Here is a 25,748-nt window from a genome sequence, read left to right as displayed (position 1 = left end):
CGCGGAGCAACTAAGCCCGTGCGCCACAACTACCGAGCCTGAGCTCTAGAGCCCACGAGCCACAACTACTGAGCCCACGTGCCACAACTACTGAAGCCCGTGCCCCTAGAGCCCACACTCCACAACAAGAGAAGCCACCGCAATGAGAAGCCTGCGCACCGCAACGGAGAGTAACCCCCACCCACCACAACTAGAGAAAGCCTGCGCGCAGCAACGAAGACCCAACGCAGCCAAAAATAAATAAATAAATAATTTTTTTAAAGTGGAAAAATTCTAAAATATGCTTACTATTTAATTCTGTGAAATTCATCAGATGTAATATAACGTCCTTTTAACCTTTGTATAGAAAATCTTAAATGTTTTGGATTAAGAAATTATTCTAAGTGATGACAGCTCCATTTATCTTAGAAATCAGATTGAGATAGCTTTTGTTTTTGGTTGGTACTTTAGTATAATCTGAATTCTTAACTTCTCTTTGAGTAACTGTTGTTTCCATAAACAAAATGCTTTCAATTTTTAACCCATAACAAATTTACATACCTCACTCCAATTTTTTGGTGAATTTTCTGATAACTTTCTGAGTGCCAGAGTATTAAAAAATATTTATGAAAAAATTACATAGTTGTAGTTAATAGAATAAAAATATTATAATAATATTATTTTGATAACTACCAAGAGTGATTTATGAAAATGGAAATATGGCTTAAACTGTTATTTCATTTTTTTAATGCAGGTTACTTGAATTCCAAATAGAGGAGTGGAAATGCCACCCCCAGCAGGCTCCCCACCGCTGCATCCACCTCCTGATGGAGGATGGGGCTGGGTAGTGGTTGGAGCAGCTTTTATCTCCATTGGATTTTCATATGCATTTCCCAAAGCTGTCACAGTTTTCTTCAAAGAAATTCAGCTAATATTCAACACTACCTACAGTGAAATAGCATGGATATCATCCACTATGCTAGCTGTTATGTACGCAGGAGGTAAGGTTCTTTGGACTAAATATAATTCTGGTTTAAGAAAGCAATTGCTCCATGCCACAGTATTTTACATGTAGTGCCTTGGTACATTAAAGCCCTGTTTTCATATTATCCTCACTTAAAACCAACCAGAAGTATAATTAGGACTGAAGTTTTAGTGATTTTAGTAATTCAACATCTTAAACTATTCACTTCATTCTGAGTCTTACTAGAGTATTTATTTGAATGAGGATGTCTTTGCACAAACTAAGATTTACTAAATTATGGAATTTTCAAGGGTGGCACCTTTCCATTTAATTTGGAATAGAGTCTATACTATAATGGTAGTATCATTTCCTAATATTGCTACAGTTGCTTTTTTCTGAATGAAAAATAAACTCAAGTTGCTGACAATCTATAAGCCTAGAAAGTAATTCACTTTAAATTGCAAAATAGAGTGTTATCATGTACATTCTGGATCCATTCAAGTTCATGTGAATAAAATAATTCCTTATCTCTGTAGTACTTATTAAATATGACATTTTTTAATTTAAATGGTTGCCTGACGATTATCTTATTACATTCCATGTTCAAATGAGGGTATGATTCATAAGGGATAATGAATAAATAAGTACCATATGACTTCTGACTGTTAAAAATTTTTGGAATTATTAGTTCATTGCTATGTCACCTATCTGCTTGAAATCAATCCTAACAGCAGACAAGACTGTCTACAGATTTTTTTTAGTCATTACTTAAAATATTTAGATTTTAGGGTTTTCATTTTCAACTGGATATTTGGCTTTAAGATACAGATATACATTCAGAATATAAGCACTTAAAGAAATTATACAAATCATCTTTCAATGTCTTACTTTACAGGTGAGGATAATATGGTTCATAGTGATGGGGATATACCGTTAGGAATAATATCTAACACATGTTCATATTTACTTTCAGCTAAGTCCTCTCTAAATGCTTGCTATGTGTCATATGACCTGATTCTTTTAACCTTCTGTGAAATAAGAATTACTTCTTTCCATTCTATAGCCGAGGAGATAGATAAAGTACTTTTCCCAGGTCAATCAGCTCATTAGTGGCAGATAGAAACTGAGACCCCACACATGTAATCACTCTGCTCTTTTGCCTTTATCTTACCTCCATAAAGTAAGTGACGGAGCCAGGTCTGTGCAAGGCCTTCCACAAACCTGATTTAGGTACTGCCCCACCAAGGTCATTTGTTTAGTGACATAATAATTATTCTTTAGGGTGTTGTCTTTTTATTGTACTACCAAGGTAAAAATTAGATCCCCAAATAATCCTGCATGTGTGTGTGTGTGTGTGTGTGTGTGTGTGTGTGTTAGTGGGTATTTTCTACTTTCTGTATGTCAGTGATTTTACATTAATCCACTGTATGTCTCCATTACCTTTTTGGTTAGGTTAAATTGATGCATTTCTGTTCCAGTACCAAAAGGTAACTTTAAAGTGCTCTTTGGATATGTCAATGAAAACCTTTGCTTTTAAAACACTTTCTGAGATTCTCCACTGGACAGTTGCTTTAAAGGTTGTACCTGTGTTATCTCTGATGACTGTAGAAACAGTAGATACTATATGCTGGTCTTATTCCTCTATCCCATGGGTCAGCTGTTCCTTAATAATGTTTTGCTAAAGCAAGGCAGAAAGTCCTGAGCTCCAAAATGTGCTAATGTTAAAATATGTCATTTTTCCCCCTTCTTAAATATAACTGAGACAGATTCCTCTAGTGAATTTGTGTAAGTCTCTTGAATTTGGATTTTGGGTTCCATACATTAATAATTTTCAGTTGAGCTGATCATTGACTAACTTATAAGCAACACAAAAATTTATGTAATTTTTTAATTAAGTCAAGTCTCAATTGACTTTATTAGTTTTAATCAAACAACCTCAAAGTCCCAGGGTCTTAAGGGAATTCAAGCTTTTTTCTTGCTCAAGTAATGTTTTATCTAATGGCTGTGCCATCACCTAAGGCTTTGTAGTCTTCCCTAAATGTACTCCATCCAACTGGACAGAGAATGAACACAGATAGCATGGAACATCATCTGGGATATTTTAGGGCCAGGCCTGGAAGGGTTAAACGATATTTCTGTACACCTTCCATTGGTCAGAACTCTTATACTGCCCTACCGAGAGGCAGGGGCAGGCTTCCTGGGAAATTCAGGGTTTCTAGAGGAAGAAATAAAATAACATAGAGCAAGTCTCAGATAGCTTGATACCCCAATAATCATTCCCCATCCGATGCAAACAGGTTGTATTTATAGACGTACCATGATCATATGACATTCTTCCACTCCCAGGCTGGCTCTAAAAGGAGGCTTAGTAACTATATTTACTATTATAGTTACTGTTATAGTTACATAGTAACTATTTAAAACGAAAAGTCTGATAGACTCAATTAATCTAAGATACAGACCTTGGTCCTGTTACTAAAGTGGCAGTGCTTTTCCAAGTATGGTCCACAGATTTTTTGCTTCTTAATCATTGGTCTGTTATTAAAAATGCATAGTTCTGGGTCTTATCCCAAACCCTTTTTTATCCGAATTTCTGTTGGTGGAGTCCAGAAACTTACATTTCAACAAGTATCTCTGAATTGTTGTAAGAGCAAATCAATATTTGATTTAAAAATATTGTATTTAAATTTTTCTCTAATATTTGAAAAATCTCTACTTATAGAGGTCTTTTAGGCTGATGATTATGAAATAAATTCAAAGATGTAAAGCAAAAAGGCATATAGTTTACTATGAAGTATAATGAGTCTCTCTACCAAGTAACTGAAATATTGTGTTCAACATAGTGCTAATTACATTAGCCTAGAGAACATCTAAGATATGACACTCATTAGGGCTTAGCACTCAACCTATTAATCACCATGGTGGGGTCACTGGGTAAGACGGAGTATGTTCAGAGGCTTGGCCTGTGATGTCGGGGCCGGAGTCTCTTGTAATAATTAGTTGGCATTTGGGCCTTGGTAGCAAGGTATTATCTTCCCTTCTTATGTCTGAATTAAAAATGAAACTAATAAAAGGCATGCAGGAAGGATGGAAAAGAATGCAAATTATGTTTACCCTTTACTTCATCCTTAGAATAATGGCATTAAATTATAGTACCCCATCTGGCCATCCATATGGTCTCCTGAAGCTCTAACGAATTTCAGCAAATAGGTCAAGGAGAGTGGTCACCCCATTAATAAAGCACTAATTAGAGGTAGAAAACATATTACGATTTAAAGTTTCCACATTGTTTAGACAGATATAAGGATTTATTTTGTAAACAGTGATTATGTTGGATTATCTTTTAGTGCAATGTGTGTCTTTGTTACTATATCAAAAGATAATGTGGGGCCTCCCTGGTGGCGCAGTGGTTGAGAGTCCGCCTGCCGATGCAGGGGATACGGGTTCGTGCCCCGGTCTGGGAGGATCCCATATGCCGCAGAGCGGCTGGGCCCGTGAGCCATGGCCGCTGGGCCTGCGCGTCCGGAGCCTGTGCTCCGCAACAGGAGAGGCCACAGCAGTGAGAGGCCCACATACCGCAAAAAGAAAAAAAAAAAAAAAAAAAAAAAAAGATAATGTGAACATGGTTAGCTACTCAACGACAGAACACAGATTTGGTGCTGCCAGTCTCTGTGAGTACCTCATGTTATTTTTCTGGTAATATCTGTTATGACTTGGAAGAAGCAGCCATTCTAAAGTGGAGAGTTGGCTTTGTCTCCATGGCAACTTACTCTTCTGTTTTTTAATTTTTTAAATTTTTAAATTTTTATTTTTGGCTTGTTGGGTCTTTGTTTCTGTGCAAGGGCTTTCTCTAGTTGTGGCAAGCGGGGGCCACTCTTCATCACGGTGCGCGGGCCTCTCACTGTCGTGGCCTCTCTTGTTGCGGAGCACAAGCTCCAGACGCGCAGGCTCAGTAGTTGTGGCTCACGGGCCTAGTTGCTCTGCGGCACGTGGGATCTTCCCAGACCAGGGCTCGAACCCGTGTCCCCTGCATTGGCAGGCAGATTCTCAACCACTGCGCCACCAGGGAAGCCCCACTCTTCTGTTTTATGTGAGCAGTAACTGCCAACTGTGCTAAAGGAAGGGTGATGGTTTTATGAAGGACTACTATACCCAAGGGACCAAGCATCAGACCACTGAGCTTATTTTACTGGAGGCCAACAAGCAAAAGGTTTTAGGCATAGGAGGTTGGTGGCCATAGTATATAATGTGTATTTTTCTATTCTTTTTTTTTTTTTTTTTTGGTACGCGGGCCTGCCGCTGTTGTGGCCTCTCCCATTGCGGAGCACAGGCTCTGGACACGCAGACTCAGTGGCCATGGCTCACGGGCCCAGCCTCTCCGCGGAATGTGGGATCTTCCCGGACCGGGGCACGAACCCGCGTCCCTTGCATCGGCAGGCGGACTCTCAACCACTGCGCCACCAGGGAAGCCCCTCTATTCTTTTTAAAGCCTAAATAAGCTCACTATATTATTTTGCTCTGTGCGCTAAATATGTTTGCAGAATGAAGGAGACTATGAAAATAAGTCATATAGTGCTGTATCTTAGCAGCAATTAAGATAGAAAAGAAGTTCATTCTAACCTTGCAACTAAGATACCTAGGACTTTCAGCTTAGCTTGACAAAACCCAGAGTACCCAAAGTGCCAGGTACACTTGGACAGCCCTGTGCAAGCAGGCTGTGTTCTTCTTATACCTATATCACGGTGGGGTATTTTTTCATCCATGAATGTAGATATTGCTAAGGTTTTCCTAGGAAATATGGTCCAGTGTGGCAGAAACCATTTTGCTCACAAAATTTCCATGTGCTCTTGAATATTTCCCAGCTTCCCTTTTATTTATTTATTTTATTTTATTTTTGGCTGCATTGGGTCTTAGTTGCGGCATGCAGGATCTTCACTGTGGCATGCGGGATCTTTCCTTGTGGCGGAAGGGCTCTTCATTATGGCACACAGGCTTCTCTCTAGTTGTGGCCTGCAGGTTTTCTCTCTAGTTGTGGAGCGTGGGCTCTGTAGTTGTGGCACGCCATTTCCAGAGTGCATGGGCTCTGTAATTTGTGGCACGTGGGCTCTCTAGTTGAGGCATGTGGGCTTAGTTGCCCCGTGGCAGGTAGGATCTTAGTTCCCTGACCAGGGATAGAACCCGCGTCCCCTGCATTGGAAGGCAGATTCCTTACCACTGGACCACCAGGGAAGTCCCCAAGTGACTAGTTCTGACCAATGAAATGTGAGTGGAAGGATGTTTGTCATCCCTGGACACCTGGACAAGGCAGTTCCAGCTGGCGTGGATCTTCCTTTTCCTTTTTCCCCACAACCATATTTCATATGATGTGGCTACAAGGGGAAGATCCTTGGTCCACTTTATACTTTGAATGAGTAAGAAAGAACTTTTTATTAAGCTTCTGCAGTTTTTTCATGTGGAATAAAACCTAGATTATACTGATCAGTACAAACATGAAGGCTTAGATTGTTGTGTAACTACAGTATAAATTATGTAAATTTTAAGTAAGGACTAGAACAGACTATGGGATGTCCTTAGTCATTGAGCTTATATTATGTCATGAGAAGGTCTGTACATATGCTACTTTTTCAGATCTCTGTTAGAGAAGAGGAAGCCTTCAGTACCTCAAATGAAAAAGGAGTTGTAAGTGGAAATCCCATTGCCATTTTTCATGGGAGTACAGGTGAGAGGCAGGCACTTCAAGGCACAGAAATAGGGATCAAATAATGCCCATGGAACTTTCTTTGTCCCTCTCAAGGCAGGGATGGAGGAGGCAGGAATCAAGGGCAGATCCCAAGTATGCTTAGGCCTTTGAGACTATTCAAGGAAATACTTTTGCTACAGAAGGCTGCTAATCCAGTCCACATACTATTGGATTATTACTAAAGGTTATTTTCAACAGAGAAAATTTAAGAAACTTTACTGAAATCCCTTTTGATATGTGTGCTTTAGACAGTGAACATTTTACTTACGGACTTACAAAAAGAACCTACTTACTAATTTATGGCCTGGCAAGAATAAGAATATCTTTCCTGATTTTTGGATTAAAATTTCTCTAAAATACACTATTTTCTCATTACATATTTTATGCAGATGTGTTTTGGTTGCAAATGACAGAACCCCTATTCAAACCCCCTAAGGTCTAAAGAGAAAACATTCCTGCATACAGGTCAGAGGAAGGACTTGGGTACCAGAGTCTTCCAGGTCGACTAGCACAGGTGATTTCCATCTGTCCATCACATTGTTCTCTCCCCTCTGCTGCTACTGGTGGGGTAGCCTTGTCTATCTGCTTCGGTATCCTCCCCCTGACACAAGGAAGATGATTACCGGCTTCTCCATCTCATATTTCAGTCTCAAATTTGACATGAGAGAGATTGCCTCTCTTCCCTAGATTATACTTAGACAAATTCTAGGGAAGACTGCTAGGGTCTGTCCTCCTTTCATCTGCCCCTGCAGGCAGTGGATGAATGAGGAGCTAACATTGGCAGGCTGAGTGGAACTCTGTATTTGGTGTAGGAAAGGAGCAGTTCCCTAAAGGAAGGATGACACTCTTCCCAGAGGAAGGAAGGCTTTTGAAGAGACAAAACAATAACTGCTCACTACTCTTTTAAAAATAGAGTAATAGGGCTTCCCTGGTGGCGCAGTGGTTGAGAGTCCACCTGCCGATGCAGGGGACACGGGTTCGTGCCCCAGTCTGGGAAGATCCCACATGCTGCAGAGTGGCTGGGCCCGTGAGCCATGGCCTCTGAGCCTGCGCGTCCAGAGCCTGTGCTCTGCAACGGGAGAGGCCACAACAGTGAGAGGCCCGCGTACCGCAAAAAAAAACATAGAGTAATATATGATTTCCCAAGAATAAAACCACTTGTTGCTTTTACTAATCACTCATGAGTAACTTTACAATTAGATAATTTCTCTATAGCTAAGTGGCTATCTAGGTATATGTCAAAATGCTTATACCAGATTGTCTAATGAAATATAATATTTAGTAGACAACCAGAGGACTCAACTGTACCTGACAAGAGTTGGCCCCTTGAGTGGATCTTCGATCTGCAAAGTCCTGGGATCTCCGGAGGGTTTATTAATGGCTTAATAGCCCCGTGAAAGGCAGAAGAACATTGCCATTAAAATAATGAGCTCCAAGATAACAGATATGAAATGTGGACTTGGCCACTTTGTTGTTTGGGCCACGCATTTGACCCTGGATCCTCAGTTTCCCCATCTGTAAAATTGCAAACGAAAAAAATGTTTGTATTTGTACATATGGTATCCACTGGTCAGGGTCGTTGCCATGAATAAACGATTATAATGTATAGAAAGTACTGAGTTCCATGCTTAGGAATTTTTAGTATTTGATTCGTGGTAGTTGTTCCTGTGTTCCTGTGTTGATCTTGATATTAACCATTATAGAATGAAACTGCAGATTAGGTTCACGCAAGATAGTAAATCTGACTAGAGCAACCTGTGCCAATAAGGTTTGGAAACAGAGGGTGAAGCAAGAAATAAATAGGTCAATAATCAGTTCTAAAAGAATACTATGGCCTTTACTCATATTTGCTGTGGCATCTCCCCTATGCCTCCTACTACTCAGGTGGTGAAATGGACATAGATCATTCTTTGAGGCCATCATATATCTCTAAAAATCCTTCCTGTAAATAGGGGATTCCCAACTTCGTGATTTCCTGCATCCACAGGTAAAAAGCCAGAAATTTACTTTCATAGAATTCCTTTCACCTAGAGTACCCAGGACCCATTAACCCAGTGTAGCAAGGCCAGGTTTGAGTCAGAAACCACTGATGTGAAGAAACAGATGCCCCAGAGAACACATTCAGATGACATGGTTGCAGATAGTCCATGATCCAAAAGCAACGCAAAAATAGTGTCAGTGTTGAGAGTCAGTGGGATTTGTGGTATAGGCTGTAGGGTCTGTGGTCATTGGTGGCAGCAGTTGGTATGCCTACTCTGGAGCAATCCATTTTATAGTGTGATTTAGGCTGTGCTGACTTGTGTCTTCTCCTCATATTCATAGTTGAAATCCTAACCCTCAATATCACTGTTTGAAGATAGGGCTTTTAGGAGGTCATTAAGGTTAAATGAGGTCATAAGTGTAAGTTCCTACTCCAGAAGGATTGGTGGCCTTATAAGAAGAGGAAGAGACAGATCTCTTTCTCTCCATGCCCACACACCAAAGAAAGGCCATTTGAGGACACAGCAAGGCGGCAACTGGTCTGCAAGCCAGGAGGAGAGCTCTCATCAGGAATCAAGTTGGCTGGCACCTTGACTTTGGACTTCCAGTCTCCAGAACTGGGAGAAATAAATTCCTGTTTTTGTTGCCACCCAGTCTATTGTATTTTGCCATGGCAGCATCCAAGCTTGCTTTTTTGTTTTTGTTTTTTTTTTTTTGATCCTCCCTTATATTCTGTGAGTTACTTTTCATGACCTTGTTGAATGCTTTCTTCTTTAACTAACTAGAAAAGATCTATGATAGATATATGTGGGTTAAATTTCTAAAAGGTCCTAGTGAGGTCTAGCATGAAATACTTTCCTGAACTATATTGGTTAATTTGCAAACTATTTCTATGAATGTTTCCTTCAAAAGAAGGAGCCGTTCTCTGCCCCCTCAAACAATATATATATTAGGATTGGGAATAAGCAACAGTTCTTTTTCAATTAACTATTTTAAAAGGACATTATAAAAATTAAATTTCATATTTTCATGTGCTGTGAGTGACTTAAGTTTGACAAATTATGTTAGAAAATTGGAAATACCCTTTGAATAATTTTTTCTTTATTTCTTACAAAAATAGTGACTTTGGCAGAGTAATTGATCTATTCCAGAGAGATTTTTAAACAATTAATCTAGATGGCTGTCCTTGAGCAAGAATTTGCTTAGCCAGTTAGAATTACATATGCAGATGTGTGATTCATGGATCTGACCCTAAGATGAGAGCCCCAATTGTGGCAGAAATACCAATTATGCACAGTATTTGTTTGTGATCATCAGAGGTGGGGATGTGTAGGTAATCCAGTGTCATAATTGGGGACTAAACCTTATATAATTTCATTCATTAATTTATCCTACAGATGTACATTGAGCATCTACCATGTGCAAAGTAGTGGCTTGGCACTGGAAAGCCACACCAAGCCATCAGACACCAGATATGCTTACAGAATATGAAATAGATATTTTCACCTTCCTCTAATAACAGTTATGATACACATGAGTAAATAAACATAGTCATTGTCATGAAACTATATAAAAAGGAAACATCTGAAAGCTGTGATCAGGAAATGTTTCTTGAGCTGAACTTGGGAGTGAGGATACAGCATTAATCAAAGGAAGGGAAGTATTCAAAGCAGAAGAAATACTATAAATGAAATCCCTAAAGGGGAAGAGTTATAGAGAGTTCTAGTAGCAAAGGAGGTGAATGTGATTAATACATGAGGGCAAGATGGAGAGAGGTGTGGTTGATGGCCTAAAAGTCCACTGAAATGATCCTGGGCAACATATTTTGTGTCCATACAGACAGAAGAGATCAGAAGATGGGCATCTAGGATACCAAGATCACAACTCTGAGTACTCTCCCTGCTTTTGTTCTATTTGAAGAACATATTCATAATCCGAATGTGCTAAGATACAGTTGATTCTCATTATGCCAATTAGTTAGTTATGTTCTATGAAATGGACATGGACACTGAAGTACTGATTACTGAGCTCCCACTCCTAAGAGAAATACAGGGTTAGGTTCCTACGAGCCGCTGGTCACAGTTTCATCAATCGATCAATACATAACTTTGTTTTATGTGTGTTTCTGTTTAAAGACACCTTATTTAATGTGTATCGTTGATTCATTAACATGGAACTCATGACAAACAGCATTATAACTCATGCCTGAAAGAAAAATATATAACATATATATTTTCTCTGTAAGGCACATCACAGTCTTCTTGCACTTAAGAACACTAGCCAGCACTTCAGCACTATGCTTGAAGGCCATTTCAAAAGCACTATTAAAAAGTACAAAAGTGTGGAAAATGTGGCACTAAATAGGGAGACACTTGTTTATAGTATGAGAGCCGGAAAAAAATGGCAGAGTGTCACCTTCTTTGACCTCAGCTGGGAACATGTGTAGCTGCTGGTTCCAGTTTGTCCCCAGTCTGCACATCTCTGTGGATGACAGTGAAAACACTGCAACCATTGATTTGGGGGTTACAAATACATTTTAGTGAGTACGCAGGTTCAAAAATATGGAACCCAAGGATAATGAGGATTGACCGTACCTATAGACTTTCTGTGATAGAGTTACTGTTTCTTGTGCTGTATGAAAAGATTTGGAGTTACCCAACATTTTTATTATAATTGTTTTATCTGTTGTTTTTAAGAATGCAATAAGCCTTCACAATCACAAGGCTAATTTACATTAATGTTTATGATTACAGTGATGCATATTGATTATCACCCTCAATTTTACTGAAGTTCTTACTAGAGTAATATAAATTTCTCAAGCTATTAAAGTAATAATAATTACACTTAGAATCTTTCTAGTCACTAGAGGGGCATTAAGTGGAAAGCTTTGGGCAGCTTCTGTGGGAGCTTTGATAGATTTTGGAAGCAGTGCTCTCTAGCCTTACACTGTTCTCCTTAGGATGTGCTCTGTACTCCCTAGGAATGTTTGATGGTCATAGCATGTTTTTGATTCATGCCATTCTTCTTTGGCCTCACCACCCATGCAATCAGTGATTGGATTAAAGATTCATCTGAAGGACTAAATGGAAGCAACCTATATATTTTCTCAGCACCCCAGTAATGAGTGTACATTTCCCGAAAGCTGAATAGGAATAAACCCAAGAAATAGAACTTTGATCTACTTTGGATTCATCTGTTCTCTTCAGATGATGAGCGAAAAGGATCTGTGAATAAGAACATGAGTGAAAGCCAGATAATGAAAGGAGAAACATTATGTGTGTGTTAGTGATTTGGAGTTTCTTTTAATTTTTCCAGACACCTACCAGGTGACACAATGTTCAGGTCCATGACTTATGTTGATGAAGAAGAATCATGTAGAGACCAAAAACATTTAGAGCAAACTTTTAGTCCTATTAATCAGGAGAAAAAAAAATCAGAGTAAAGTAAAAGTATTTGAGATTTTATCTCTTTGGTTGTAAGCTGTTATGACATTAGTGGAAAGATGCAATGGTATGTGCTGTGGAAATGACAGTTGTGAAATCCATGTGGCAGAAATAACAGACAGTTGCTAATCTGACTTCTGGGCTAAAGAAACTGTTTTTGAAACAGAGTTCTTTCTCAATGTTGCAGATTTCTGTCATCTTCCAGAGTGGACATGGATCTAGAGATTGAGAAACTTTTTAAAGTTTCTCAATTTCTTTGTCCCTTGTTGTCTGGAACAAACTTTTCTTTGTCCCTTGTTGTTTGGGACAAACAGACAACAAGGGACATGTGGGATGCATGAGGCGCAAAGTCCTTCCCAATTGCAGAGAAGTTGTGTGCCATCATCTTTTGCTGTGAATGGCTGCACACAAAGTGAGCACCGTACTTGGTAACATAATGCGGCCAGAGAAAATTCAAAACAGAGAAGCTAAAAGGATCAGAAACACATATTTGTGAGCCTGTATTTGTTTTTGAAATAGAGAATACCTCTTCTATCAAGACAGACAAATCAGATTTTGTCTTTATAGGGTGGAAATACCAAGCCTAAAAAGGGAGATAATAAAACAATATGAAGTCCTGAAGGGTATGGATTATGTGAATAGTTGTAACTAAATTCCACAATATTGGAATTGTGGTGCGAGAGAAGGAAATGTGGCCCAAGACAGCCTGAAAAAGGGAAATTTTATGATATGACAATGATAAGCCAATAGAGTTTATGACCCCAATAAAAAATGAATTAGACCAAAATTTTAACAGAATCAAACTTTAGATAAATGCATGAATGGTAGATCTAGATATAAATGAAAACAAAGGTATTTAACATATATTCCTTATCAATTCACCCATATTGGGGTTGTTGAATTGTGAATTTACTGGGAATAAGATAGCATGTTAATCTTTCAAGAAAATGGGACTCATACCTTGGTCTCTCTGACTTTCATGCTCATATTTCTGTTCACTTTTCAGTTTTAGTGATATGAGAATCATATCCTTTTCTTTCCTGCTCTCCAGGTTGGGGTAATGTGCATCAGCCATATATTCCATCAAATCCATTATGGCATCACTGTCAAAAGAATACAAAATTGGAAGGAGAGTAGATTTGTTCTAGTTTGAAATTTTCTTACTTTATTGTTATTTGTATATTTATAGTTGACTAAAATTTCTAATTACATCACTTTTTTTTTTCTTGTAACATACGTTCATGAATTTGGCCTATGTTTTCTTGAAATAGAATATGGTCAGACTTGTGGAGGCATAATTAGTTCTCATGCCAATAGAAATATATCTTTCTATTATTGAAAAGGACCAGTCATGGTAGTATGAACTTCCTATGTCACTAAAAAAAAACAGAGAGAAAAGTATAACTTTGAAGTCAGATAGGCCTAGGAATGTCCTGTTTCTAATATCTCCTGAAGCGTGTTATCTATCCCTCGAAGCTTTAGTACTTTCTCTACAAAATGGGAGGACATTATGGATTCCAACATGGACACTTTGTTGTAATAGAAAAGATAGTGCTGGAAGTAATAGTTACCATCATCATCATGATCACCATTATCATTCAGTCCCTCTCCAGTGAGAACCTAACTCCCATGTTCACACCCTTAAACTTGTCATTACCAGTAACTTTTAAACCCTTCATAATCTCAATTTTCTTGTATTTTACTCTGCAACACTAGGTTCTATCTCTCAGCCCATTTCCTCTAGTACCCCAACTCTAGTAATCCTTCAGCCCACTGGTACTATCCATCTATGTATTAATGCTGCCACACTTATCAGTGCTCCCCTCATGCCATCTTTACCCTCCTTATTTAGCTAAATAGCAGATTCAATGATTATCACTTCTTTGCATACATTCTCAACTTGTTTACCTACCTACCCATTTTCCTGCATACCTTGATGAAACCAGCTGGCTCTTCACCTGCTCAGTGCCTGCATCTTCACAGCTCAATGTAACTGAGGAAAAACATGCTGCAGGATGTACTTGTCTCTTAATTGATGATCGGTAATCTCGAGAAGGCCCTTAAACTGCCTGGTAACCATACTCTATTTTCTGTTGCTCTAACCCAGCCTCCCTCCCATTCCATGAGATGATTATTTCTCACTGACTTCTCATTCTTCAAGTCCACTATCATCTCCTCCTTTATTCTTTTCCTTTAAACTTTTTTATTGAAGTATAGTTGATTTACAATGTCGTGTTAGTTTCAGGTGTCCAGCAAAGCAATTCAGTTATACATACATATATGTCTATTTTTTCAGATTCTTTTCCCTTATAGGTTAGTACAAAATATTCAGTATAGTTCCCAGTGTTATACAGTAGCTCCTTGTTGGTTATCTATTTTATATATTGTAATGTGTATATGTTAATCCCAAACTCCTAATTTATCCCTTCCCCCTCCTCCTTCATTCTTTATCCTAAGTGATAACTTTGATTCTTATTTCATTCAGAAAGTTGAAGCAATCAGAAGGACTGTCACATGTTTACACCACATTTTCCCACCTATGTACATCTGAGCCTGTATACTTTACCTTCTCACCTGTACTGTCTGCATCCCAACTAAGGCCAACCCCTTTACTCATGTGTTTCACCTTTTATCTCTCACCTGTTCATCGCTACAGATGAAATTCTTTCTTCTTCTGCCTTCATTAACAATAGTGTCTTTACAAGATCACTCCCATAGCACATAAACATGATATTCATCTTCCAACTTGGGAAAAAAATGAAACAAATTAAAAATATTCTCTAGACCCATATTTTCTGTCAACCATACTCTATTTATTTCCTTCTCTTTAAGCAAAACTTCTTTAAAATGTTGCTGTATTTAGTATCTCCAGTTTCTCTCTTCCCCATCTCTTTGCCCCCATTCTAATCAGATTCTTGTCCCCACCACTCATCTGAAATTGCTGTTTTCGAGATCGTGACTTCCATGTTATCAGTTTAGTGGTCATTTCTCAGTCCTCATTACACTGGACCTTTCAGCAGCATTTGATATAGTAGTGATTGTTCTCTTTTATTAAAATTTCTTAATTTTACTTGTAAAAGACCACACTTGTGTTTTTTCTTTTGATGCCATTAGCCACAAATGACATCTCAGTATTTATTTCTTGTATGTATTTCCTTAAACTTTCAACCTGGAAAGGTCAGCTCCTGTATCTTTTCTTTTTCCACATGTACTTGATGTGTAGGTGACTCACACTCTCTCATGACTTGAGCTATTATTTATAAATTGATGCCCCCCAAATCTCCCAAATTTATGTCTCCAGTCCCAGTCTCTCCTGAACTTTAGACCTATGTATGAAGCATCTTGAAGCATCTCTTCAACAGTTCCACTCAAAAGCCTCATAGGCATTCTCACTTAAGCTATCTAAAATTGATCTCCTGAAATTCTTCCCCAAACCTGTTGATGAGGCCAAAAAGATTGGAGCCATCCTTGATTTCTGTTTATTTATTTTTTTTCTTAATCCCACTTAGCCCATCTTTTGGTTCTACCTTCTAAACAAATCCAACGTTTGATCACCTCTCACTGCCTCTGCTGCCATTACCTGGTCCAAGGTATGGTTATTTGTGGTCCACATTATTATTGTAGCCTATGATTTGGTGTCCCTGTTTCTGAATATAGCTGCCAGTGAAATTCTGTTGGAACCTAAGTCCTATCTTGTCCCTCCTCTCTGTAGACCTACCCTAAGCTTCCAAAGCTTCCCATCTCACTCTGAATATCACCTCTCCTTCGTTACTTGCCTGACCTCATCATTCTCCCTTTTGCTCACTCTGCTCAGCTACACTGATCCACTTGCTGTTCCTAAGATATGCCAGCCCCATGGGGACATGCTTTCACTTCCGGGATTTGTACCTGTTCTTCCCTTTACCTGGAATTGCATTCCCCTGATGAATATCATTTATAGTATGGCTACCCCCATGCCTCCACTTCTTCAGGTCTTTACTCAAAATTCACCTTCCCAGAGAGGCCGTCTAGAGCTATCCTATCTAAAATTTCAACATCACATCCACACAGTTCTGTCCTCTGTCCTTGCATTATTTTTCCCCTCTGTAGCACTTGTCACAATTAGTTTTTTTTATTAGAAAGCTTTCTGTGATGATAAAAATGTCCTTTAAATCTGATTATCCAATGTACGTTATCTATTAGCCACATGTGGCTACTGAACACTTGATATGAAGTTAGTTTGAGAAAGGAACTGAATTTTTATTGTATTTTATTTTAATTAATTTAAATTTAAAAAGCCTCAGTTGGCTAATGGCTATCCTGTTGGACAGTGCATGTTTAAAAGACAAACTTTCACACACACCCCCACTGGAATATCCTCATGAGAGCAGGGATTATTTTCCCTCTTTTGTTCACTGTTATATCCCCAGTGGGTAGATATGCCCTAGAACATAGTAGGTGCTTAATATTTTGAAGGACTGAACAAATGGATCATTGTCAAAATTATTGTAAAAATCATAAAATAAGCATGAAAAACTGGGTTCTCTTCCTGGCTATGGTACTCAATAATGGTGTGATTTTCAGGGTCACTTACATTCTCAGAACCCAAATTTCTTCATTCATATTTTTTTCTTTCATTTAATAAACATGTATTGAGCTCTTCTGTGTGCCAGGAATTATGCTATCTATTGATGTCCCAAAATGAAAAAGACATGGTCCCTGACAAGGAGTTTCATCCAGTTAGGACAAAAGAGAAGTAAAAATTATTCAATCTGTGGGATACTTCTAAAGACAGAAATATGAACTGCTGTGAGAACAGAGAAAAAACATAAAAGGCAGCCTTAATGGTCAAAGGAATAGTTGGTATAAAGGGGAATAGTGAGACTTCCTGGAGGGTAGAGAGGATTTGAAATGTTTAGAAAGAATCGATATTTTAGTATAATGGCAACAGAGACCATATTCACAATTAAGTCCTTCTGTAACACAAAATGTGGAAACATGAGATTTTTGAGTGCAAGGCATTGCATAATATGGCTTTGTGTGCTATTATGAGGTCATAGTGTAAGCAGAAGACACTCATAAATTCTGCAAATCCTTCAACTACTTTTTATTATGGAGTTCTAAAATAATAGTTGTTTTCAACTGTTGTTCCCCTGCTTGCATTGCTTTTTTAAAAATGTCCATTGCCTTTCTTTTTATATATATAAAAAAGGATTTCTGGCTTATAGTTAGTGAATATTTTACAAATCCTTCTTTTTCATTCCTAAACAGGCATGCAGGTTATAAAAACTGACAATGAAAATTTTAATTGTGGCGATAAAGAATATATGTATAAATAATGTCTATGTCATAGAATATCCATCTATATGATTTTAATATTATAGATATCTCATCAGCTTCATAAGAGGTTGTATACATCTTCCAAGAAAATTTTAGAGCAGAAACACCTGAAAGGCCGTGGAAGTGCAGAGTAACTTCTCTTACATCCTCAATACAGCCTTTGTGTCCATCTCATTCTAGTGCTGAGGATTAGGTGACAGTGGAAGAAAGAGTACTGTTAACATGGTAAAGCAGGGTGCTGTTTCCCCTTTCACACCAGCCAAAGAACATATCAGGTGTCTCCCCTGAAGGCTAAGCTTATTGTCATAGTTCAATATCAGTTTTCAGGCACATACATCTATAAGGAAAGAAGAAAATACAATTATTAAATAAGCATAATAACATTAATATTGACAATGTGCTTAAAAACCACATTTCAGTTCTTTCTTGAGGTTAGTCTTCAGGCTTCTATAACAATGATAAACAATTAAAAGAGAATTATAATTGAAACTTGCTAATCTGATGTATTACTTCCCAGGTAAATATATGTTGTGTTTTATATGATAGAATTTATAGTAGACTTGCTGGAACTAGTTGGGTGCTTATATCTGAGATGATTGTCAAGTTGCAAAACTAAATAAATAAATAAAAATGAATAAAATGGGGTTGGAATTTAAGGCATAAATGAGACTGTAATTTAATTATATGGATCATTATAAGCAGTTAATATTGTCATTAGAATATTTTTATTAAAAGTCCATATAAAGAGATGGTGGAGGGTCTTTTTCCTTTTAGGGATAATTTCTTTAAAATTGAGATGTTGGTGGAATTTCTGCATTTGAGTAAAACAATGACAGAAAGTCCTATATAAGTTTTTTTACCTGTGAAATAAAGATAATAGAACATTTTTAGTTTATGAAAATACTAGTAAATTAAATTATGGAAAGTGTAGTATACTTCCTACTATGTAACAAATTGCTTAAAAAATGATAGCTATTGAAATTCCAGGGCCAAAGTATAATAGTATATCTCCAAAAATATTGTTGAATAAATGCTTTTTCTCAAGAACACGTCCATATTTAATTACAGGGATACAGGGAATAATTCTTTGATCATATTCATAACTAAATAGATAGAATGTTGTTGTTGAGTTTATGTTAATGTCATGTTATTGTATAGTTTATCATTAAACTCTAAATATTAAATAGCTAAAATCCACTTCCAACTCCATATAATTTAATATTATTTCAAGAAACATTTCACACTTTGAATCATAATTACACGAATTCATAAACCTTTACAAAGTGAAGGAAGGTTTTCTTCACTCTACTGCTGCTTTACTTTACAGATAAAAAAACAAACTAAGAAATTTATGAGTTTTCCAAAGCCATCCAGACAGAGACAGTGGTAGGCTGACATCTGCTTCTGACTTCCAGGCTTTTGTGATGCCATGTTTCATTCTTTAAGGATTACTTCTCCACCTTTCCTATGAAAAAAAATTGTAATAACTTTCTTCCATAAGAAATAACTTCCCTCGGTCAAATTATTTTCACCACCAAAAAAAAATGTCTTATGGATTTAAAATAATTTCTGTGCTGCTTAATTATACTCTGAGATATGTCAGATATATTTTGAAAATTGTGCTAAAGAAATGTCAGCAATATAGTGATTACTATTATTATTATTACCCTACTTGGTGAATAATAAATGTTTTTACTTTTCAATACGTTTAAGCCTTTCTTTCAAAAAATATGAGCCGTTATTCCGTCACCTTCCTTAGTACTGTTTGATCAACCTATTCATTTTTTGTTCTCTTAATCAGCCCTCGTAAATCAGTCCCTCAGCCTTATTAGACATTTTGCTTGTTTCTCCCTGAACTGCCTCCTACCTGTTCTTATTATTGTACTTTATTTTTTGAGTGTTGACAGTTTACTTGGCCCTGTTCAAAACATAACATCTTTCTTTTTAGAGAGGTCACTCAAATTGCCACATTGTGTTTAGCATGGTCTCAACAGACCACAGAAGGAATGTGGACTAAACCATCACAGTAGAGTTTGGATTATGAGAAAGAGATCAAAACCATTAGTTAGAGAGTAGAGTTCAGAAGCATTTTTCACCTCAGTCTAATCTTTCCCCTATGTTTAAAGCTATCTCAGTTATAGTGAGACATGAGTACATGTGGCTAATTTGGGTTGCCTTGTACCTATGGATTACCAGAATGGTACCCTGAATTCCAGCAGCATTCATGTCTAAACTAAAAGCAACTTGAGAGAGAGGGAGACACAAGAGGGAAGAGATATGGGGCTATATGTATATGTATAGCTGATTCACTTTGTTATAAAGCAAAAACTAACACACCATTGTAAAGCAATGATACTCCAATAAAGATGTTAAAAAGAAAGCAACTTGAAACTCCTTTGGGAAAGGTCTTTGGAATATAAAGAATAGCTATTTTCAATTGGTCAAACTGTGTTTTTTAATCAGTATTTTTAACTTTTGAAAACAGAATATTTAAAGTTTTTAGGTGTATATTGATAGACATACTAAGTATATGGCTTTTTTTTAACATCTTTATTGGAGTATAATTGCTTTACAATGGTGTATTAGTTTCTGCTTTATAACAAAGTGAATCAGCTATACATATACATATATCCCCATATTTCCTCCCTCTTGCATCTCCCTCCCACCATACTACCAAATGTTAGTATATGTCTTTTAAGTAGATGCTCCAGTTTAAAAGATAGAAAGGAAAGAAAAGGTAGAGAAAAAAATGAAGAGAGAGAAAGATACTGATTTCAGAAATTATGTTTCTTCTCACTAATCTCACTGCCTTTTAAGTAGCTTGATATCAAATTATATGGTCTAAAATCTTATTGGCCAATTTCTGATCCACTAGATTTTAATGACTCTGTTAATAGTGAGCAAGTTAGTAAATAATATTGAAAATTAAAAGGATACTGAACTGGGCACCAGGGAACCTGACTTCCAGCCTTGGATCCTCCATCTTCAGGCTCTCAGCATAGCTGGCTGTGATGGTGCAGGTTGTGCTCTGCTCCATTTATCCTAAGACCTAGTACCCTCAATTCAACTCCTCCCAAAAATCACTCAGTAATCATTACTTCCATTTCTGGAAAAAAAAAATTGGGAACTTTGTATGATACAATATTTGGAAATAAAATTGCCCAGAGATTTATATTTTATGGCCAATGCATAAATGGATCAGAATAGAGATATGCAAAGTCACCTTAAATAATAAGAAAGAACCTCTAGGCTGTAGTAGTAATCATACTAAATCCTTTTATTCATCTAAGTAAGAATGATACTCAGAAAGAGTGGTCATGAGGCAAAACTTGTCAGTATCTATCCAAACACTGTCCAATAGTGAAGGGACTTTAACCAACTGATACTGAGTATTACACTTCTGTTAGCAAGGTTATTGAAAATATGAGGTGGATATAAATGTTGTATGGAGAAGAAATATGAGTGCATGTTTAGGTAGAGTCTGGTGTTTAGACATGGAAAGGTGAGTTAATCCCTGTGATGACTTCTCCGGTCTCCATAGGTTGACTGTGGAGAGGTGGGTGCTCGAAGAGGGAGGACAGGTGCTTTGAGGACAGAGGGAGTGGTGTGTGAAATCCCAGAGGGTGGCAAAGCTGGATTATTAGAAAAGTATATAGCAGCACTGGGACACTGTTGAGATTCCATTTGCAGTTTGAGATCATGAAATTTAAAGGCACCAGTCAGGACAGTTTTATGATTTTTCTACACCAATTTTCAGGTCTTTAGTATAAGAGTGGGAAGGTGAACCTGCTGGGAACCTGCCTGAGTTCATGCTGAGTTAGGTATTTTCCAGATAAACATTATGGAGGAAGGAGTAAATGAGTCAAGGATGCTTTTGAGGGAGTTGTTATAAGCATTAACCATCCAATTTAAAATCTACAAGGGAAAGAAGTGTAGGAGAACTTGATAAATGTTGGAGGTTGGAGGGGGAAGCAATAGCATCTATGGATTGGAAACCTTGATGAGACTGAGAAATTGTTAATAGTGAGAGTAAGAGCAAGTGAAATGAAAGGTTCAAGTTGGTGAGGGGGATATTTACACTTGAATTGTGGGGGGAAGGTAGTGCCGTACTGGTTGATGACAAATTCCAACTTATGACCATTCAGTGCATCACTGAGGTAGAATTCAACAAAAAAAGAGAAAGAAAGTGAAAAGGTCAGGGGAAATAAAAAGGTCAAGAAACTACAAAGCTACATGTATATTGATGTTCCTAAGAAAGATGATCGGCAGTGAGGTAGAGATAGACTCTTTGCCAGGAGCCAGCCATGAAAGTGAGTGGGTGAGACTCAGGTGACAACAGACAATAGCAAAAAGGAGGTTGGAGAAGTTGCCATAACTGGATGGAAACAGCTTCAAAGAAGCACAGATTTATAAAAGCTGGATAGGAAGTTTAGAGGTTGATAGAAAACAGGGAGAACATATATGCAGCCCCCTGGCCCTGAGTACTTCCGTGGGAGATAAAACGTTTTGCAATTGAAAGGGCATCAAGGGAAGTAGTTTTATAATGGAACAGCCATGACACTCGGAAAAGCCAAAACAACAAAAAACAAACACAAAAAATGGGAGCTCCATAGTGCACAGGAGAAAGGTAGAAAATAGAGTATCAGGTGATAGATTTGATAGAACGGCAGGGCTATGAAAGATCACTTCTAAGGTGATTAGAATAAACAAGGATTTGATGCAAATTGGACTAGGACCAGATAAAAGAGTGCAGGCACTCACTCAATTCTAGTTCTCTGTTCCTAAGTATTCGTTTTGTGACATGGAGGCACCCACTGCATATTCTCCTCTTTGCTACACACAGGGTATATCCCTGATGGCTGGGTTAATGGCTGGCAGCATTTAACAGTCTGTCAATAAATGATGATGGCTTGAACTAGCATGGCAAATAGTCAAAATGAGTTTGCCCAGAGGTGATGAATATGCTCTTAGATTACTGACAAAAATAGAATTTGAGTTTATAAGACTCAGAACCGGGACTTCCCTGGTCGCGCAGTGGTTGAGAATCTGCCTGCCAATGCAGGGGACACGGGTTCGAGCCCCGGTCTGGGAGGATCTCACATGCCGTGGAGCGACTAGGCCCATGTGCCACAACTACTGAGCCTGCAGGCCACAACTACTGAAGCCCATGAGCCTAGAGCCTCTGTTCCACAACAAGAGAGGCCGCCGTGATGAGAAGCCTGGGCACCGCAACCAAGAGACGCCCCCGCTCGATGCAACTGGAGAAAGCCCGTGTGCAGCAACGAAGACCCAACGCAGCCAAAAATAAATAAATAAATAAATAAATAAAAAAGACTCAGAACCTATCCTCAAACAATGTTCTAGATTATGACAACCATGCTGTGAGACCTATGGGATGATATTCAGCCATATTTTCCCCTGAAGGGACCCACACTTCTGTATATTGTGGTGTATTTTTCTTTTTCTATTACACAATAAAGTAGAAACCTGGAAATTCTGAAAATTTACCAACTTCTGAAATAAGGAAATATCAAATAGGTACATGCCCTATCTAGATGTTTGTCTAAGATTGTTTTTCCAGTTTGTCTAAACTTTTACCTTGTAATTCATTTTTGTAAATTAAAAATTGTGGGGCTTCCCTGGTGGCGCAGTGGTTGAGAGTCCACCTGCCGATGCAGGGGACACGGGTTCGTGCCCCGGTCCGGGAAGATCCCACATGCCGCGGAGCGGCTGGGCCCGTGAGCCATGGCCGCTGAGCCTGCGCATCCGGAGCCTGTGCTCCGCAGCGGGAGAGGCCACAGCAGTGAGAGGCCTGAGTACGGGAAAAAAAAAAAAAAATTGTGAAGTACTTTTCCATTTCAGATTGTTAGTGGTGCAATTAAGTTGGGTGAAAGTCATGCCCCATATGTATCATCAGCGGATACTTAACACATTCTCATTAATCATGCCTGTGCATGGTTTGGATAATTAAGTTCATAATTATCCAATTTTCCCCTTAAAGTCATTTTTTCTTGATTTTGAGCTTAATATTAAAAGCTACACAATTTTAGAAAACCCATAGGAGGTGAGGGTATCTATTGGTATTATAACCAATAATAATAGTTGATTACCAGGCAGGTCAAGTGGGTATTTCCTTCCCTTTTCCCATCATCTCTTTCTGACTTCTTTGTGTAAGTCTTCTGTGACAAAAGAAGAAAAATTATTGTCTGGAAAAATGCTGTCTTCACTCTCTCTGTGTCTCTTTTGTTTCTTTTTATTAAATGTCATTTTCTAATTCCCATATCATTATTAATTCAACATTTTCATTCCTTTCAGTTGATTATAATTTTATAGCCTTAATTCTTTAATTATCTGTGAAAACTAATGCTTTTATGACTCACCTTTCTCTACAGGAAGCCCAACTTTTTTTTTCATCCTAGTAAAGTTGAAGAGTTTTATAGTTAGAAGGTTTTATTAATCAGATACCTTTATGGTTTTTAAAGTGGTCATGTAACAAAGGGATGAATCCTCACCTTGTAAACAGATTTGTTTCATTAATTTTTCACTTAGACCAAGTCGTTATTCGTCACTTAAACTCAGCCGGATCAAAGTAGGCATCTGAAAACAGAATGATAGTTCAGGAGAAGCTAAACACTTTCAAATAGCTAGCTTTCAAATAGCACGATAAGGCTTGCTGACACCGTAGCTGACTTTGATACCTAGGTAGCGCTATCCAGTTGTCTGCTTCTGTGAGAAAAGTTAAAGTAAGTCTGGAAAGAGATTCATTCTTTAAAATTATTTATAATTATTGAGAATCTACTTTTGTTGTAGTTGGTGGCCTTCAAGCTTTCACATTTGTAAAAAAACTCTGCAGTGTCTACACAGAGGTCAGTTGTGACCCAACTACTTGTGGGAATCTAGATTAATTTTCAGGAGAGAGGTTCTCAACAGTTAGCTCCACATCTACCAGGAATGATCGAAGGCTTACCCTGCAGGTGTCCACATCACTTATTGCTACCACATTTCCTTATTGTAGTCAGTGTTCTTTGGGATCCTAATACAAAAGGAAAAAACCCTGCGACACTTACTTAGGTACATCTCTGTGAGTACCATCTACCAAAAAGAACTCAATCTTTTAGTCCCATCCACATAAATATTCTTAAATCTGCTCTAAAACCCTGGGCTCTCTAAAATTAAAAATAACCAGGAAACAGAGCTCCTAAAATGATAAACTGCTGGAGTTTCTAAAATTTTTCTCTATTTCCTATGCTAGTATATAAATACATTTTAAGTGTGAGAATTAGGTGAGTATGTATTAGACTCACTGTTATGTAGTTGCAACTGAGTAAAATATTGGTAAACCAAAAAGCAGTATTATTAAGTAAACCAAGGAAGTCACCAAAAAAACACAGAGAATAACTTAGCTAAGGAGCACTAGGTTGATGGCCATATTTCAGACATTTTGCCTGAGTATATGGAACAAGTCCATATATTTTACTTTTTCTTTTCCTAATTTATTAAGAGATGTGTTCAGATTCCAGGTGGCATATTTATGCTCAGCAACTCTCTCTTGAACTACATGCTTCTCAGAATGGAACAGTTTAGTCCTTTTCTCTTCCACTGAAATATGACTCTTAAAAGAGCTAAGGAACTTTCAAACTCTGAAGTCTCTTCACCACCTATGCTATCTACAGCAGTGCTTATCCATCCAGCCTTCCTATATAGAGCCCAAGACCCATAGAGAGCTTTTTTTATAGATCATAAACAAAAGGGGAGGAAAATCTATCACTCTACAAAATAAATAATCATGAAAGTGTAATCTAAAGCAAATAAGTTGATTAAATTTCTGCTGAACAGGTTCTAAATATCTTTAAGCCAAGTGTCTTTTCTTGTTTTGTTTTGTTTGGTGTGATGGAGGGGCCGATCTAATTCCTTTTATAGAATAAATAGTTAGCAATGCATACTACAAGTTAAATGCAAAATATTCAAACTCAAACATGTTTAGATATTTTATTCTTATATATGTTCAAAACTGAGTCAAAGAAGAAGCTACCCTTAAGACTTTTTCAGAAAACCTTAAATTAAGTGACAAAAAGCAGTGATATTTTATATTTGTGTAGCATTTTAAAATTTCTAACATTCTTTAATATGCATTACCTCATTTGAATTTTGAACAACTTTTGAGTTTGGGGAAGGATATGATCATCATTTTCTAGGTTACAGAAGTGAAGTTTAAAAGGTTAAATGACTGGCATAAGATCACAGGACTAGTTGTAGGAAAGCAAGCCTCGTAGCCCCAAGCTCGGTGCTTTGAAGTCTTTGGCAGCAGGATAAGAGTCCCAGC

At 37.7% G+C, this 25,748-nt stretch overlaps 1 protein-coding gene across 8 annotated transcripts in view; it reads left to right on the top strand.

The window, feature by feature from the left end:
• Window positions 1–25,748, top strand: part of SLC16A7 (solute carrier family 16 member 7) — a 178,026-nt gene that overhangs the window by 112,295 nt on the left and 39,983 nt on the right. For all 8 annotated transcript variants that reach the window (XM_081249827.1, XM_081249824.1, XM_081249825.1 and 5 more), the window contains one exon: window positions 734–980. In XM_081249827.1, the coding sequence (XP_081105953.1) occupies window positions 764–980 (217 nt within the window). In that variant the 5' untranslated portion in view covers window positions 734–763. The remainder of the gene's footprint in view (window positions 1–733; window positions 981–25,748) is intronic.

This window comes from Mesoplodon bidens (assembly GCF_964165515.1).
Source record: "Mesoplodon bidens genome assembly, chromosome: 11".
Classification (NCBI taxonomy): domain Eukaryota; kingdom Metazoa; phylum Chordata; class Mammalia; order Artiodactyla; family Ziphiidae; genus Mesoplodon; species Mesoplodon bidens.
This window is presented reverse-complemented; position numbering and strand designations above follow the sequence as displayed.